The sequence below is a fragment of the Lissotriton vulgaris genome, chromosome 1_1 (assembly GCF_964263255.1).
Source record: "Lissotriton vulgaris chromosome 1_1, aLisVul1.2, whole genome shotgun sequence".
Classification (NCBI taxonomy): Eukaryota; Metazoa; Chordata; class Amphibia; order Caudata; family Salamandridae; genus Lissotriton; species Lissotriton vulgaris.
The window spans coordinates 370444654-370460825 of NC_141685.1; the positions used below are offsets into that span (position 1 = coordinate 370444654).

Sequence of the window (16172 nt, forward strand, 5' to 3'; positions counted from 1 at the left end):
AAAAAATGTGTACCCACTGTCTGGTTGCTGGAAAAGCCAGCTTTCTTCTACCAAACTCCGGTCTCTGGATTATTTGGGGGTAAAGCAGCTGCTTCAAACTGGATTTTGGTGTCATCTGTGGGAGGACACTAGGATTACCACAGTACACTCTCACACAGCCCAAGTTTAGTTTGACAGGAAACATCAGCCTTCTTCTAAATTACCAAAGTGGGTAGGGTTGGTCCTGGAACCTTTTTCCCTATAGGTTTGGGTGTGCTATGGAGTCATTCCCACCCACTAACTCATGCCAAGCATAAATTTGGCAGCTCCAGACCCCCACTTCAGAACACTCCTGGACCGGAGGAAGCTCAGAAGTGGACTGAACCTTCTGTCTGCAACCTGGGAAGAGCCCGGTATTTGATCTCTCTAGCACCCAGGGCTAAGAAGTGGACTCCAGTGGTCATAATGCTGACCTCCTGTTAAAGCTGCAGGGACACAAGCTAAAATGTTTTTTTTGCTGCAACTGCCCAGCTGACCATTGTTGACTGGGCCAGGGCTGGATCCTGTGGTTTGGCTTCTGCCCGACATCATGGGAGTCATTAAGTGCCTCATTATCTCAGGTGCCCCGTATTGGATTATTTCATTTCGATTGCATTTTTGTTCATTAATTTTACTCTATTTTTCTAAATTAGGTTGGATTTTTATTGTTTGCATTTCAACTTTATTGCTACTTTGGTTCTTCATAAATAATGTATACACTGCCCCAAGCTAAACCTATCTGCTCTGTTCCAACACTACCCGGGAGCTGAGCTCAGGTTAATTTATTGACTTTGAGGAGTCACCCTGACAAGGGTTATGATTATTCCTTGATATAGATAGTCACCCCCGCACTGTCAACTAATAATCCAATTCCTTACAGGTAGCCTGCATTATATTTGGCTTATTGCAAGTTCATAACCTACAAAATACAGGTTATGCTGAGTAAAGTATATGTCACTCTGAATCCCCAATTTGTGTAGAGTCATCGACTACCTTTTACTAATCCAGATGTTATGTTTAGGTTGGAGAGGCTGGAGGTGAGGATTGGGAAGAAAGGGGTTGAGCTTCTCTGGCTGTATGGATTTAGCCCAGAGTGGGGTGAAGGGCAGGTTGTATACGATTAGGGTTTTAGTGGGGTGTTTTGTTTGGTTTATCTTGGAGAGGGTGGGGGCGAGGAGTGGGAAGGGAGGGAGGGGTTGAGCTTCTTTGGCAGTATGGATTTAGCCCAGAGAGAGGTGAAGAGAAGATTGCATGAAATCAGGGTGTTAAGTTTGGTTTTGTGTGCTGTGATATAACACAGTTTAAGCGGAGCGTGTAACTAGGTCTATTTAGGGTGCTTACTTCAGCAGATCAATATGATGAGGTGGACACGGATTTGCATTGAAGTCAGGGTGGGGCTAATTTGAATTCAGTTAGCCACCTTTAAGAGGTGATAAGTACAATGGTGGTACCATCCTTCCCAAAGTCCCATAGGTTAAACCTTTAGAAGCACTTAAGGCTACTTGCAGAGGTGACTGCCAACACAGTGGAGCAGGCAGATCGTGAGATGGAGCAGGCAGATCGTGAGACTGTGCAGGCCCAGTTTTCATAAACCCTGGAAAACGTGTTCAGATCATGCAAATGTTTCCTGTCAGACGAGCATTGACCCCACCCCATCACGATGAGAGAAATATACTCGAATGCAGTACACGAAGGAGGCACTTTGACAGGTTTACAAATCATGTCCAATTTACAAGATCTGCACTCACTCTTTTATTTATTAGTACACAATACACCCTGTGAGCTCTTAAGACCGTCACTTCACCAGCACACACACTGGCCTGGGAAACATCATTGAACAAGAGGTTGGCGGAGTACATGAATGGACCCTGAAGCACAAGGCTCTCAGCCTTGTTAAGAAGGCTGCATCACTCTTCTGTAGGAAGGCATAACTCGCCCAGGGTCACCTTCAGGAGTCCAAGCATGTCCCTTTAATGTGCTGCTGTTGGAGGGCGACAGCAGGGGGCAGCCTACACATGTAAGTTACCGCCGGCTCAGCTTGAATTCGCTAGTATTCATTTATTTGAGGTTTTTACAGAGGGCTGCAAGTTGCATTTCGGTTACTTCACAGCACTGCGCATTGGGTAGAATTGTAGCTTTGTGCACAGAAGAGGTGACAAAATGACTAAAGAAACCGTGCTGGTATTATTCAGTAGCGAGCAGCCCTTGTTCTGTGCAGATGCTGAAGCGAATATTCACTATAAGGACACTGGGACCCACACGCCCATTAATATGAAAGCAAAACTATCATTCTTGGCAGTTCAACAACACGATGCAAGCTCATTTCACTCGAGAAAGAGTAAAGTGGGAAAACCTCGATTTAGCGCTTGACTACGTAATAAAAAGTCACGTTCCCATTTAATCACCTACTGAGGTCCTGGGAATTAATTTCACTCCCACCTCCTTAGGGTAGCCCCAATACAGAAAGAGCTTAAACACCCAAACCGCCGCCACTGCACTGTGACGTTCGTCTTTTAGCCACAATTCTCTCACAATGTTCCCTGTGGAATGTTGACATGGAGTTTAATGTTTACGGCCACGCCCTAAACAATAGGTTACCAGCTGAATGTGTTCGTCTTTATTCTGCTGAATCTGCCTGCTCCGAATAACCTTTCGGCTTTAAGACAAAAAGAACCACATGCGCTGCACTCTTTCTATACGTTTACCTATACAATATAGTTTGTTGGTTACCGATTCAGTCGATGGTCTTTCCCAGCGGAGCGCTGGCATATATATAGCAATAAAAACATCGAGGGACAAATAAAAACTTGGAGAGATAGGATGAACAAGTGTACGCACAGCCCACAAAACACAACATCTTTTGAATGTAATCATGCGCACTGGCTGCCGTTCCTGCACTCATGTGCACAGGATGAGCAACAAAGGCCTGCAGGTGGAACATAATGTCATTTAGCAGTACCATGACGCTGCCACCGGGAAGGCCTGCCCGGGCACAGCTGTAAATACTGATGTTCTCCACTTCAACCAACCTCACTGGAACGAGCTGTCCCTCCTCCGAGGTGCGCGTGCCGGGCACGCACGGTGGTGGTGGCGTGTCCACGTCTCCTCGTTCCACCCTGGGTCGACGGGACTGTGGGCTCGGCTGCAAAGCTCAGTCATGGTTAGTTACAACAGCAGCTCGGTAACGCATGCAGCAGGCAGGCTTACCTGAACCTCGCTGGTCCTCTGCTGGACGGCTTCCTCCTTCTCACTCAGCTCCCTCTCCACCGCCGTCTTCTCCCTAGAAGACCAGCACACAATGCAAGAATACTTCAGCACATCAGCCACGGCAGGCATCGCAATCCAGCTCCCCAGGCCCGAGTCCCGCTTGAGATACATAGCGCCGCATGCAGCGCTTTAGGCAGGGAGCGCGCACCCCGCACAAGGTGTGCACGGGCCTCGGCTCCTCGGGGTGAAATGTGCAAGGCGGCAGGGATAAATCAACGAAGCGTTGGCTCTGCGCTGATCTCACTGTTGCTACGGAGCGGCTGGCTAATGGGAGCGGCTAGGATGCAGGAGGCGTGCAGAAAGAGCATCCCCTGCTTTGCACTTAACCCTTTCAGGCACCCAGACCCTTTCCAAGGAAGAAAGCGGGTTTACAAAATCAGACATTAGAGAGCAGCACGACATCATGGGCACAGAGAAATGAATGAAAAACCTGTACCAGGTTGAAAGACCAGCCACAACTAAGTGCAGACATTCCAGCTCTCCTATGTGTGGCCTCAGCACCATCATCGGATTTATGAGATTCGTGAGCACACGCAAACCTCTCAAATGCACAGTGAGATTTCAGCCGCTGAAAACAGCCGAAATCTCCTTGTGCAAATCCAGCGAAAAATACTAATCACCAGGGAACAATACTTTTAATTACGATTCTCCTGCTATATCCTTATTTTTTCAAGAACGCTCAGGGTCCAATGGGGCCTACGTTTGCAATCACAGACCTACCAACAGCACTTACCACGGTATGATAAACTAATTAATCCTGTCCAGATATAGGTATATTTCACTCTAACAAAACACAATAAACATCATGGCAACTATACATATACAAACCATGGCACCAACGTTACATAGTTACCAGGAGAGGCCGCTAAATGGAGCGGGGACGGACGGACGACACACACACACACACACACTCCCACACTCCCACACTCCCACACTCCCACACACACACACACACACACACACACACACACACACACACACACACACTCCCACACACACACACACTCCCACACACACACACACTCCCACACACACTCCCACACACACACACACTCCCACACACACACACACTCCCACACACACACACACTCCCACTCCCACACCACACACTCCCACACCCACACACTCCCACACCCACACACTCCCACACCCACACACCCTCCCTCCCTCCCTCATGCATTCACAAGAGTGCACACATACACCAACCATTCACAAGCACACACATCCATTCACAGCACGCAGTCTCAAATACATGTATACATACAAAAAGCGCACACACCCAAACATTAAAAACAAAACAAAAAAAAAAAACTTACCGGCTGCAGCAGTGATCTCGGCCTTCGAGGTTCCTGGAGGATTTAGACATCGACCTCCTCTCATTGGCTGACCTAGATTCAACCAGTGAGAGGAGGCAGAAGAGACGGCAGTCCTTCACTCGTCACACTGTGTGATGGGGTTAGAGAGAGTTGCTGACCCCACCCCAGTCTGTGACAAGGTGTTACTAATTGACAGGCGGCCCTGGGCACTTCAGGGCTTAAACTGAAGTGCTTGGGTCCGAGGCTATTAGTGACGCTCCTCGCCATGAGGGGGGAGATTTTCCAAGCGCTTTGCCGGACTGAGGCAGTCACAACCACAGGGCTGTGACATCTTTAGCCTGGCAAAGTTCAGCTCAGGCAGCCAGGCACCTTCACATTTAGCGCATGTATAGCGCCTGGCTCAGGGCTAGCTTTAGGGTAGTGAGATTATCATTGGCCTTGACCTGGAAGGGGGATGGAGGGGGCGGGGGGGGGAGGGAGGGTGATCACAGTGTTTAGCAATAACTCAAATTTTAAAAGCATCTGTTGCAAAGTTCCTTGTGCGCCCCTCCAGCTTTCAGGCAGCAATAAAAATGTCGATAACTCTTGTGATTGATGCACAAGTTACTTACCTTCGGTAACGATATATCTGTAAGAAACATAGGTTAGTTATAGATTCTTTCCCTTAGAATATTCCCCAAGCGTCAGACTGGATCCAGAAAGTTTTTTGTCAGCAGTACCCCTGCGTGTCGGTAGGTGGCATCAGTCGACTCCGTGTCCGTCGTCGGTGTCGTGGTGGCCGGTATGAAGTCGCAGAAGTTAAACGCCGCCCTCGTGCGCTGAAGTCAGTTCTGTACACAACATTCCGCGCCAGGAATGCAGAGCCATGCAAGACACTGACCACTGGTGCACACAACTAGGGCCCTGAAAGGATGTCCTTAACCCTAGAAATCAGTTCGCAGAATGGGGAGGATGGGTGGAGCGGTAAGGAATCTATAACTAACCTATGTTTCTTACTGATATATAGTTACAGAAGGTAAGTAACTTGTGCATCTGAAAGAAACAGTAAGTTAAAAATTCCTCACCTTAGAATAGATACCCCAGCAATACCAACCTCGGAGGTGGGTCTGCAAATCAAGATCACACCAGAAAGTCCTGGAGAACAGAAAGGCGGAAAAAGCCATCTCTCCAGACTTGGCTGTCCAGGCAGTAGTGTCTCGTAAACGTGTGCAGCGATTACCACATAGCTGCCTAACCCACGTCATTCAGGGGGACTTCCCCATCCCATAGCAGTAATAGCTGCAGTTGCCCTGGTAGAATGTGCACGTAGCCCCACTGGAGGCTCCTTCTTAGCAAAGAGTAACAGGCTTTGTTGCATAGAACTACCCACCTGGAGTGGTTCATTTGTTCACGCCTCAACCTTTCCTAGCACCCACGTAACCAACAAAGAGCTGGTCATCCACCCGGAATTATTTGGTGCAATCCAAATAAAAGGAGAGTGCATGTTTTGGATCCAGGCGGTGGAGCCGCTCTTCCTCTTTTGAAGGAGGCAGAAAGAAGGTGGGCAAATTGATGGTTTGGCCAAGGTCGAGTTCTGAGGATGACCTTGTCCGAATGAAAAGCCAGAAAGTGAGGCTTGGAAGACAGCTTGTACCTCACTCACCCTGATGCGTGCAGAGGTGATGGCCACCAGAAAAGCAGTTTTGAGAGTTAAGAGTCTGAGAGGACAGTTAGGTAGCAGCTCGAAGGGAGCGCACGTAAGATAGGCTGGCACCAAGTTCAAGTCCCACTGAGGTATTACGAAGAGAACAGGAGAAAACAGATGCGTAATGCCCTTAAGAAATCTATTTACAACAGGGGACTTGAAAAGAGAGGGCTGATCAGGAAGCCTGAGAAAGGCTGAAATGGCAGAGAGGTAGCCATTAGGAGTGCCCAGAGCAGAGCCCTGCTGGGCCAAAGAAAGGAGGAACAAGAGAGCCTTAGAAAGAAAGAGGGGCAGCAAGGGGATCCACAGCCTTTGCTGTGCACCATGACACAAACTTATTCCATCTGCAGGCTTATGCTGTCTTAGTGGAGGGACGCCTGGCTACCAAGATTACATCACAAATTTCGGGAGGCAAGTCAAATGACGTCAACTGTCGCCGCTCAATCTCCAAGCAAGGAGGTGGAGGCTGGACAGGTTTGAGTGGAGGACTGACCCCTGCTTCTGCAACAGAAGATCCTCCCGAAGAGGCTGTCGGATCGGGGGATTGATGGCCATGTTGAGCAGCTCGGGATACCAGACTCTTCGTGTCCAGTCCCGAGTCACAAGAATTACTTGGGAGCGGTCGCGCTTGATCTTCAGCACTCTGGGTAGAAACTGTATAGGCGGAAAGGTGTATAGAAGACCGCAACTCCACTCGCGATGAAAAGCGTCGCCTAGTGAGCGCCGCCTTGGAAATTCCAGTGTGCAGAATTGCTGACATTGCACGTTCTCTTCGTTAGCGAATAGATCTAACCAAGGCTCTCCCCACTGTTGAAAGGCACCTTGCACCACCTCAGAGTGAAGACGCCATTCATGATCCATCATGCACCTGCAGCGGAGTTCGTCCTCCCAGGCGTTGAGTGAACCTGCCTGGTGTTGAACCTACAGGGATATGCCCTGATGTTCCAGCAATGTCCAGAGACGGAGGGCCTCTTAATATAGGGTCCACGACCCCACCCCGCCTTGTTTGTTGCAGCACCACATGGCGGTGGTGTTGTCCGTGAACACCTGCACTACACTTCCCCGGACAGAGGGAAGGAATGTCTTCAGTGCAAGACGGATCGCCCGGAGCTCCAGAAAGTTGATGTGAAGCACAGACTCCGCCGGAGATCAGAGGCCTCTGATCTCCACCTCTCCCATGTGCCCCCACCCCCCACCCCCCCCCATCCCAGAAGGGATGCGTCTGTCACCACTGTGCGTTCTGGTTGGGGAAGGGAGAGGGTTCTGCCGTTAACCCAATCCTGGTGCGTGAGCCACCACTGCAACTGCTGAGCAGTGTCCCCCGAGATCTGGATGCAATTGGACAGATTCCCCTGATGAAGCACCCACTGGAACTTCAGGTTCCACTGCAGAGCCCGCATATGCCACCTGGCATGATATACCAGCAGGATGCAGGAGGCCATGAGGCCCAGCAGCCTCAGTCATCCTTGCCGAAACCCGGGATAGAGGATGAAAGATTGGAATCATAGCCCGCACTCTGTTCGGGAGGATAAACCTGAAACTGCATTGTGTCCAGAACCGCTCCGATGAAGAGGAGCTTCTGAGAGGGGGTCAGATGCGGCTTCGGCACAATATTGGAGAAGTCCAGCGAATGCAGGAGGTAGGTCATAGTCTGGAGGTAGGGAGACGACTACCTAGGGTGAGTCCGCCTTCAACAACCAGTCGTCGAGATAGGGGAAGACTGGTACCCTGATCTGATCTGCGAGGATTAGCTACGACCACCGCCATCACTTTCGTGAACACCCGAGGGGCGCTGGTAAGGCCAATGGGGAGCATGCTAAACTGAAAATGTTCGTGGCCTATCATGAACCGCAGGTAACGCCGGTGTGCCGGCAGGATGGGGATGTGAACATAAGCGTCCTGCAAGTCCAACGCTACCATTTAGTCTCCAGGGTCGAGGGCAGACAAACCTGAGCCAGGGTCAACATTTTGAACTTCTCCTTTCGGAGGAAGCGGTTGACGTCCCTGAGATCCAAGATAGGACACAGGCCACCAGAAAGTAGAGGCAATAGCAACCATGACCTACTTCTGGGGCAGGAACGTGCTTGATGGCTCCCTTGATCAAGAGAGCCGTGAATTCCTCTTGGAGAAGGACCAGATGATCAGCAGACATGCAATGGTACTGGGGTGGCATGGCTGGTGGGATAGTCTCGAAGTTGAAGGAGTAGCCCCTTCGGACTATCTGCAAAACCCACCTCAAGGTGTTCTGGACATCCCCAGAAAAGCCAGTCGGTCTCAACCAGGCGTGACAGCGAAGCGCCACTGATGTTGAAATGGTCCTACCTAGAGAGTCGGCGGTGTCCAGTCCACAGCGGATGGCAGACTTTGCTGCATCTCTCCCCTCAGCAACAGCATGGGGGAGCACGGCCCGGGCCTCCTCCAGACACTGAGGCAGCACTTGCGCCACTGTATCCCACACAAAAAGGGGAAATAACGGTCCAGGATTCTTGCAGTGTTCACCGACCGCAGCCCTAAGCTGGAGGAAGAAAACAACTTCTTCCCAAACTGATCCAGCTTTTTGGATTCCTGGTCTGGTGGTTCAGTAGGGAATGCGCTTTTGGACGCGGAGGCTTGGACTACCAAGCTCTCGGGGGAGGGGTGTTGGGAGAGGATAGTGGAGTCGCCCGGGCCGTGGCCTCGGGCAACCATCCTACCCACATGAGCCCCTGTGGTGGGCCTGGACCAGGTGCCCAAAAGGATGTCTGTGAGGGCTTCATTAAAAGTCAGCAGGGGCTCCGAAGAGCTCGCTGCCAGCTGAAGCACCTCTGTCAAGAGGTTAGTCCTAACTCCCACAGTAGGTAGCTTGAGGTTTAGGGTCTCTGCCGCCCTACGCAACACCACTGTGTAAGACACTCCCTCCTCTGAGCCAAGGTCTGGTGAGGTGTCCAGATCACAGGCATCACCCAGTTCCTCTCTCCAGTCCGAATCATATTCTAACTGGGCAGTGAAAGGGTCCACAGACCGCTCCCAGTCTTCCTCACGCACCTTTGGCTGCCAAACTGGCTGAAAATGGCCAGGGTGGAATGCAGGCACAAAAGTACTCATCGCGCCGGTCGATGCCGGTTCGGCTCCGTATGCACATCGGGGTCGACGCCGGCTGGAGGTCCAGCCGGCGGCGACTGCAGACGTGGCGTTGGTGGAGGTGTTACGAGGTTGACCGGTGCCGATCCGGATCCAGGCTGGGATCCAAGGGGTTGCTGCAGAGCTAAGGCCGGAGCCGCCGGCATCGAAGGCCTAGGGCCCCCCAGCCGAGTCCGCAGGGCCCGAAGGCGTACCGGCGGAGTTGGGCTGCCCAAAGATGGCATGCATCACTTCATAGAATTGATGGAGCTGGGTAGGGGTCGCTCCCGGGAAGGCGGGAGTCGACCCAAAAGGCTCCGCACATTGAGTCGCGGGAGTGGCACCATCCGCACCCTTCGTCGAGTCGGCCAACGGATATGGGGAAGTCGAAGAGCGATGATGCTTCTTCGACTTCTTCTTGTGCTTAGACTTACCTGACCCAGAGTGCGAAGTCTTTGTACGAGGAGTGATGATGGCTCCGTGATCGGTCCTGTGACCTCCCAAGCGACTGGGACCTCGAATGACATGGAGCCGACTGCCGGGCCCCGAGGAGCTTTCGGGACCACTCCAGCAAAGACTTCGGGGCCATGGTCCAGCAGTCGGAACACAACTTGGGTTCGTGGTCGCGCTCCAGGCATATGAGGCACACACCTTGCGGATCCGTCACCGACATCAGTCGACAACAGGACCCACAGGCCTTGAAACCGGGCACCCTTGTGCATCAGGAGTCTATGAAAGACAGACTCGAAAAGAAGTCGAAAAAAAAGTCACAAAAAGTCAGTCAAAAATTGACTGGGGGTACCGCTATCTCCGGATCTGCGCTTGCTGGTGCAGAAAAATAAAGACCTAACGTCAGCACGCGAGTGCGGCGTCTTAGTAACTTCAAAGACGTCATCCCAGCGAGCACGAGTCGACCAACGACACCTACGGACGCGTAGGGGTACTGCTGATGAAAAACTTTCCGGATCCAGTCTGATGCCTGGGGAATATTTGAAGGTACGGAATCTATAACTAACTGTTTCTTTCAGATGTTTTTGCGAGAGAGAGAGAGATTGGAGCTTTGTCTAGTAGCAGTTTTCACCCACCATAAAGAAGCACAGAGGGTTCAAATGCCTGCTGCAAAGAACAGATCTGTATTTTATGTGGACAGCTGAGTAGATTAGTATCGCCAGACTTTACCACCGCTTTAAAACAAATGAAATGTTAATGAGAGAGGGGCTATGGAGAGACAAGGGGCACTTTGGTGTGTGTAGTGAGGGAATCAGACGAGGAGGTCATCGGGGGAGAGGGGGTGCCAACAAAGATTATTGCACCAGGCACCACCAGCTCCAAAGCCTGGCCTGGGTGCCTGATCTGATAACACGTGTTTGGCAGGCTTATCTTGACTAAAGGACAGGCCACTGCAGATAGTTGCCCATTCAACAGAATATTCCCATTACCAACTCAATACACCTTACAAACTCCAACAAGTTAGCGCAAACATGCTCACAAGCACAACCTATCACTAGACAGTTGTATGGCTTGGATGCTATCAGTCTAGGTAAAATTTAGCTGAAGCCAAGCATAAAACATCTGTTAATTCAAGTGGAACAAAGTAAAATGCAAAGGCCATAGGCGCAGTCCCCATACAAACAGTACACTGCAAATTAACAGATTTACCATTTGAAACACACCATTTCCAAAGTTAAACAACAAACATAGGTTCATGTGGCACCAACTAACAGGAAAACACTTTCTCTTGCTCCTTACCTCTATGCCAAAGTGGAGAATATGGATCTACTCAGAAAATAAATCAGGGAGACTTCTGAGTTCAGGGAGACTGGGACTGACCATAGACATTGAAAGAGTTCCTAGCCAATGACTTGCTTAATAGCTGGGCAAGGTGCAACATCCACACTGGCATGCATTTTCAGTTGTAAGCTTCATCTACTGGTTTCACTAGTGCTTCCTTTATTATTGACGGTGTGCTCACAATGTTTGTGGTAATGATAGTGGAGGTAAAGTTGCACGTAACCAGATTGTCACAAAACGGAATATTGGTTGTTGCACTAGGGAATAGTAATGTGCATTTATATTACAAAGAGGTTCCAGCCAGCAATAAAAGCACTGTGAATAGGCAAGTCATTGTTTTAAAATTGTAATGCACACAGTATAAGATAGGATGATACAAAATGTGCAAAGACACTGATTTAGGGTTTGTCAGATGGAGTAAAAGCAGACATGGTGGTGGAGGACTTTATGTATGCTACCCTGCCTTTACTCGGCCCTCCAAATCTAGAAATACCCTTTGGCCCTATGGACGTCTCCTTATATTGTCAAAACCTTCCAACATTGAAATTGCAATTGGCAATTTTCTTGCCAAACTGCTCCATCAAACATGATGGCCATCTGACAAATGATTCCAAATCTGTTTATTTTTCCAAAAACAAACTACAATAGCAGCAGTCTATTTTTGAAAAATAAACAAAATCTAGAACCCATCACCATGAGACTGTTTTCCCGTGGTGTGGGGATAATTTCCCTATTTTTTACTGTCCTTTACTGCCAGAATACACCTGCAGTGGGTGAGAGGGAAAAAAAAAAAATCAGACTGCACCTAGTGCAAACTTATTTTTAAGTGTTTCCATTACAACACCAAATCCAGGCCCACACAGCAGTCCCTACATTTGTGGAGATCAACTCAAATTTGCATGGTTCTGGTGGGTTCCTATTGCATAGTACTAGTAATTACTGGTGTGGAGTTTACACCCCGCAGTTACTGAGCAACCTGCGATTGGGATTATGGTGGTCTACTTAGTGTGGTTGGGGATAGATCAATATGGATAAAAGGCCCAGTAATCATATGCCACCACATCTACATATACAGAGCAGGCATACTTCAAAAAAAAAGACACAAGATGCAAGATTCCATCAGAATGCAATAAATAGAGGCAGTGATATTATATTGTATGAAAGGTCCAAAGCACAAATCTGGCATAAAAACTGATTTGTTTAATATTTTTAATGCCTTGTACCCTTGCTTAACATTGGGCACTATTTAAACAAACTCAAAGAAAAAAAACGAGATATACTGTCCTCAGGCCTTGTAACGTCCTGAAACCCAATGGTAGCTCTAATCATTGCTGTGCACGTTCTAAGCCCCAAATTCTATGTGGTTTTAACTGAATATACACAGACAACCCCATTGTTTGCAAGTATTGGCTTGTGTGTTTACATCCACCCTCACTATTCTCTTCTACATGAAGTAAAGAAAGAGTGATCCTCGCATTGGTTCTTGCAGACAGCCTAAGATACTACCAGACAAGAGTACGTTAACAACTACTCCGCTCTGAGGAGGCGACTAACTGCCAACTCAATGTTCTATCCATTCCTTAACCTACACCATATGTAAGCTGAGCTACACACTTGTTTATGACACAGATTCAGCCATATCCACACAGCGAAACGCTTCACCCATAGGCCAGATTGACCTCACACTTTTGTGATAATCAATTAAAATGCTTAAGAAACCCATCTTTCTCAAGAAAACGGCAGACCTCTTGACTAAACACCTTCTGGGACTGTTTGAGGATGCTGAGAAGGAGGGCCATTTCCCCCTGGACCTCAGACAGGCCACAATTGTCCCAATCCACAAGGTGGGAAAGCCTCCAGATGAATGTGCGTCCTATAGCCCCATCTCCCTGCTGAATGTGGAGGCTAAGCTATATGCCCCAATCCTGGCTCTTCGGTTACAACGCGTTATACCACAACCGGTGCATATGGACCAGACAGGTTTCATTCCGGAAAGGGCGACTAGATACAATCTGCGTAGGACGCATAATTGGTTGTGTGAAGTGGAGGGTAGGACGGAACCTCACTGGTTCTTGTCCTTGGACGCGGAGAAGGCGTTCGATGCTGTACATTGGCCCTTCTTGGAGGGAGTCTTAGAATATCTGGGGTTTGGGCCCAAGTTTAGAAGTAGGGTACGACTCCTTTACTCAGGCCCCGTTCCTCGAGTCACGGTCAATGGGGCGATGTTCAAGGCCTTTCCCATACAGAGGGGAGCCCGGCAGGGATGCCCCCTGTCTCCCCTTCTGTTTGCCCTAACTATCGAGGTTGCGGCATGCGCGATTAGGCAAAACCCTAATGTGTCGGGTTTCCGTTTGGGTCAGGCAGGATCGCAATAGGAAAAACTGTCCCTCTATGCAGATGATGTGCTGCTGTATCTGACAAAGCCAGAGACCACTATACCGGCACTCTTTTCAGAGCTGGACCAGTATGGGGTTAGATCGGGATACCAAATTAATTGGCATAAGTCAACGCTCTATGACCCCCGGGGACGAACGGAATGGGCTGACCTACCAGACAGACTGCAGACGACTACTGCAGATTTCACGTACCTAGGGATATTTATAACAGACAGGACAATAGCCTACGATCGCAATATTCTCTGTGTGCTTAATAACTTTAAATTAGACGCAGGCAGATGGCAGTTTCTCCACCTGACACTTCTTGGGCGGGCGGCCATGTTCAAAATGGTCTCCTTGCCGAGATTCCACTATGCATTCCAAAACGAGTATCTTACGCTACCGCGCAAGTTTTTCTCAGAAGTACATGCGGAACTAAGGTCCTTCCTATGGTTAGGAAAGGACCCCAGGGTGGCATTGGCGACCCTACAGAGGCACCAATATGATGGGGGAATTTCTCTACCTGATTTAGAGGGCTACTATTGGGCGGAACATCTGGCCCCCATCAATGACTGGGACCACGCACCGGCTGCACATCCCACTTACACACTAGAAAGACATTATGGACACGCATAGCTGCATACACTACATTTACGAGGGAAGGGGACGAAACAAGCTGCTACCGGCCACCAGACTCACATTGGGAGCTTGGCAGAAGGCCCGAAAGCTGTAGGGTGGACTCATAGGCCTTCGAGGCAGACCCCGATCTGGGACTGCGCATGGCTGAAATAACTCTGTAAATTAAAAGGCTTCCGAGGATGGGATGATATCGGCATCTCCTCCCAGGGGGATGTGGTTAAAAGCGGGACTCTGAAGTCATTTCAGTCCCTGCAGACGGACTCTGGACTGCACCGCTCCCAATTTTTCAAATATATACAATTTAGACATGCCTGGCTGGGGCAGTACAGGAGACACTCCCTGAATACGCCCCCCTGGAGGGCCGCTTACTGCAGGAAAAGATCCCAGAAAAGGCTGTATCCCTGACATACAAAACGATTATGAATAATAAACCAGACAGGCTGACTGGACTCCGCGCCACCCGGGAGAAAGAGCTGAGATAGATTGGGGGTAGTGCTGATGCACCCTAGGGAGGTAGCAATCAAATCACGGCTCCGCCTGATACAATTCAAAATCTTACACAGGGCATACTTTGACAGGCAGAAGCTCTTTAGGATGGGAAGAGTGTCTGACCCTAGCTGTCTGATGTGGGATGGCAACTGGGGATTTCTTACATATACTATAGTCGTGCCATCATATACAAACCTACTGGGGGGAGGTCACTGCTGAATTGGGGGAGGTACTGGAGACGGAGATCCAAATGGACCCAAAGCTCATACTCCTAGGGATGACAAATGATGTGGACCTGGCCCGCCTGCTGCTGATCTTTTTAGCCTTAGCGCTAGTAGTAGCCAAGAGGGACATAGCTAGGAACTGGGGGGCGCCAAGTACCCCTCAACTAGGAGAATGGAGGAGGGGAATGGACTTGTACATGGCGGCCGAGAGGGTTACGTATAAGGCGAGGGGATGCCCTGAAGAAATTTAGCAGAATATGGGGCACGTGGAGGCACTACCATGACCTGGATGGAGGACTATAAGGTCTGCCTGTTATATGTGGCCAAGATGTATACACAAGACAGAGCCGCCCGAGCTCGAGAGACTATGCAGTTTGGCTTCAGGCCACGCCATTCCACTGAGTCTGCCCTCCTTATGGCTACGGAACTTCTGAGGGAGGGTGTGAATGCAGGCCAAACTATGGCTTTGATCCTGTTGGACCTCAGCGCGGCGTTCGACACTGTAGCTCACAACATCTTGCTACAGTGTCTGAACAGAGGTGGCATCTCTGGCACCGCGCTGAGATGGATCCAGGACTTCCTCAAGGGGAGAAGCTTTCGAGTCAGGCAAGGAGACTGCTATTCAAAGGGGGTTCCCCTGGGCCAAGGCGTGCCGCAGGGTTCGTCATTGAGCCCGACCCTTTTCAATATGTATGTCGCGCCGGTTGCCTCGATTGTGGAGACCCATGGTCTCCAACTGGTTTCGTATGCCGACGATACGCAGCTGGTGATCTCCCTATCGCACGCGCCCTGTCTAGCTGCCGATGGCTTCCGTTCGTGCATGAAAGATCTTGCCGAGTGGATGGCTGTCAACTGTTTGAAGCTTAATGGCAGCAAGACAGAGGTGCTGGTGGTGGGGAGAGCCCAGTCTGCCTGGTCGTCGGCATGGTGGCCACCCTGTCTTGGACCAACCCCAACCCCCTGTCAAGAGGCACGTAACCTGGGGGTGTGGTTTGATGCGGGTCTTACTTTTGGCCCCCAGATCAACCGGGTGGTAGGAGTCTGTTTTGGGATTTTGAAGAAACTGAGAAAGGTCCTTGACTTACTCCCGATCGGTGCCCGTCAAACCCTGGTCCATGCCCTGGTGACAGCTAGGTCGGACTACGGGAACCTGTTGTACCTGGGGGCTCCGTAAAAAAGCATGGCACGCCTGCAAGTGCTGCAGAATGCGGCAGCTCGTTTGAGTCTCAGGCTGCCCAAAAGGGCGCCTTCTAAGGCGGCCCTCCAGAAG

The 16172-nt window shown here is 50.0% G+C and overlaps 1 protein-coding gene across 2 annotated transcripts in view; it reads right to left on the reverse strand.

The window, feature by feature from the left end:
• Positions 1 to 16172, reverse strand: part of EPS15 (epidermal growth factor receptor pathway substrate 15) — a 916228-nt gene that overhangs the window by 360566 nt on the left and 539490 nt on the right. For both annotated transcript variants that reach the window (XM_086952422.1, XM_086952423.1), the window contains exon 13: positions 3226 to 3298. In XM_086952422.1, the coding sequence (XP_086808548.1) occupies positions 3226 to 3298 (73 nt within the window). The remainder of the gene's footprint in view (positions 1 to 3225; positions 3299 to 16172) is intronic.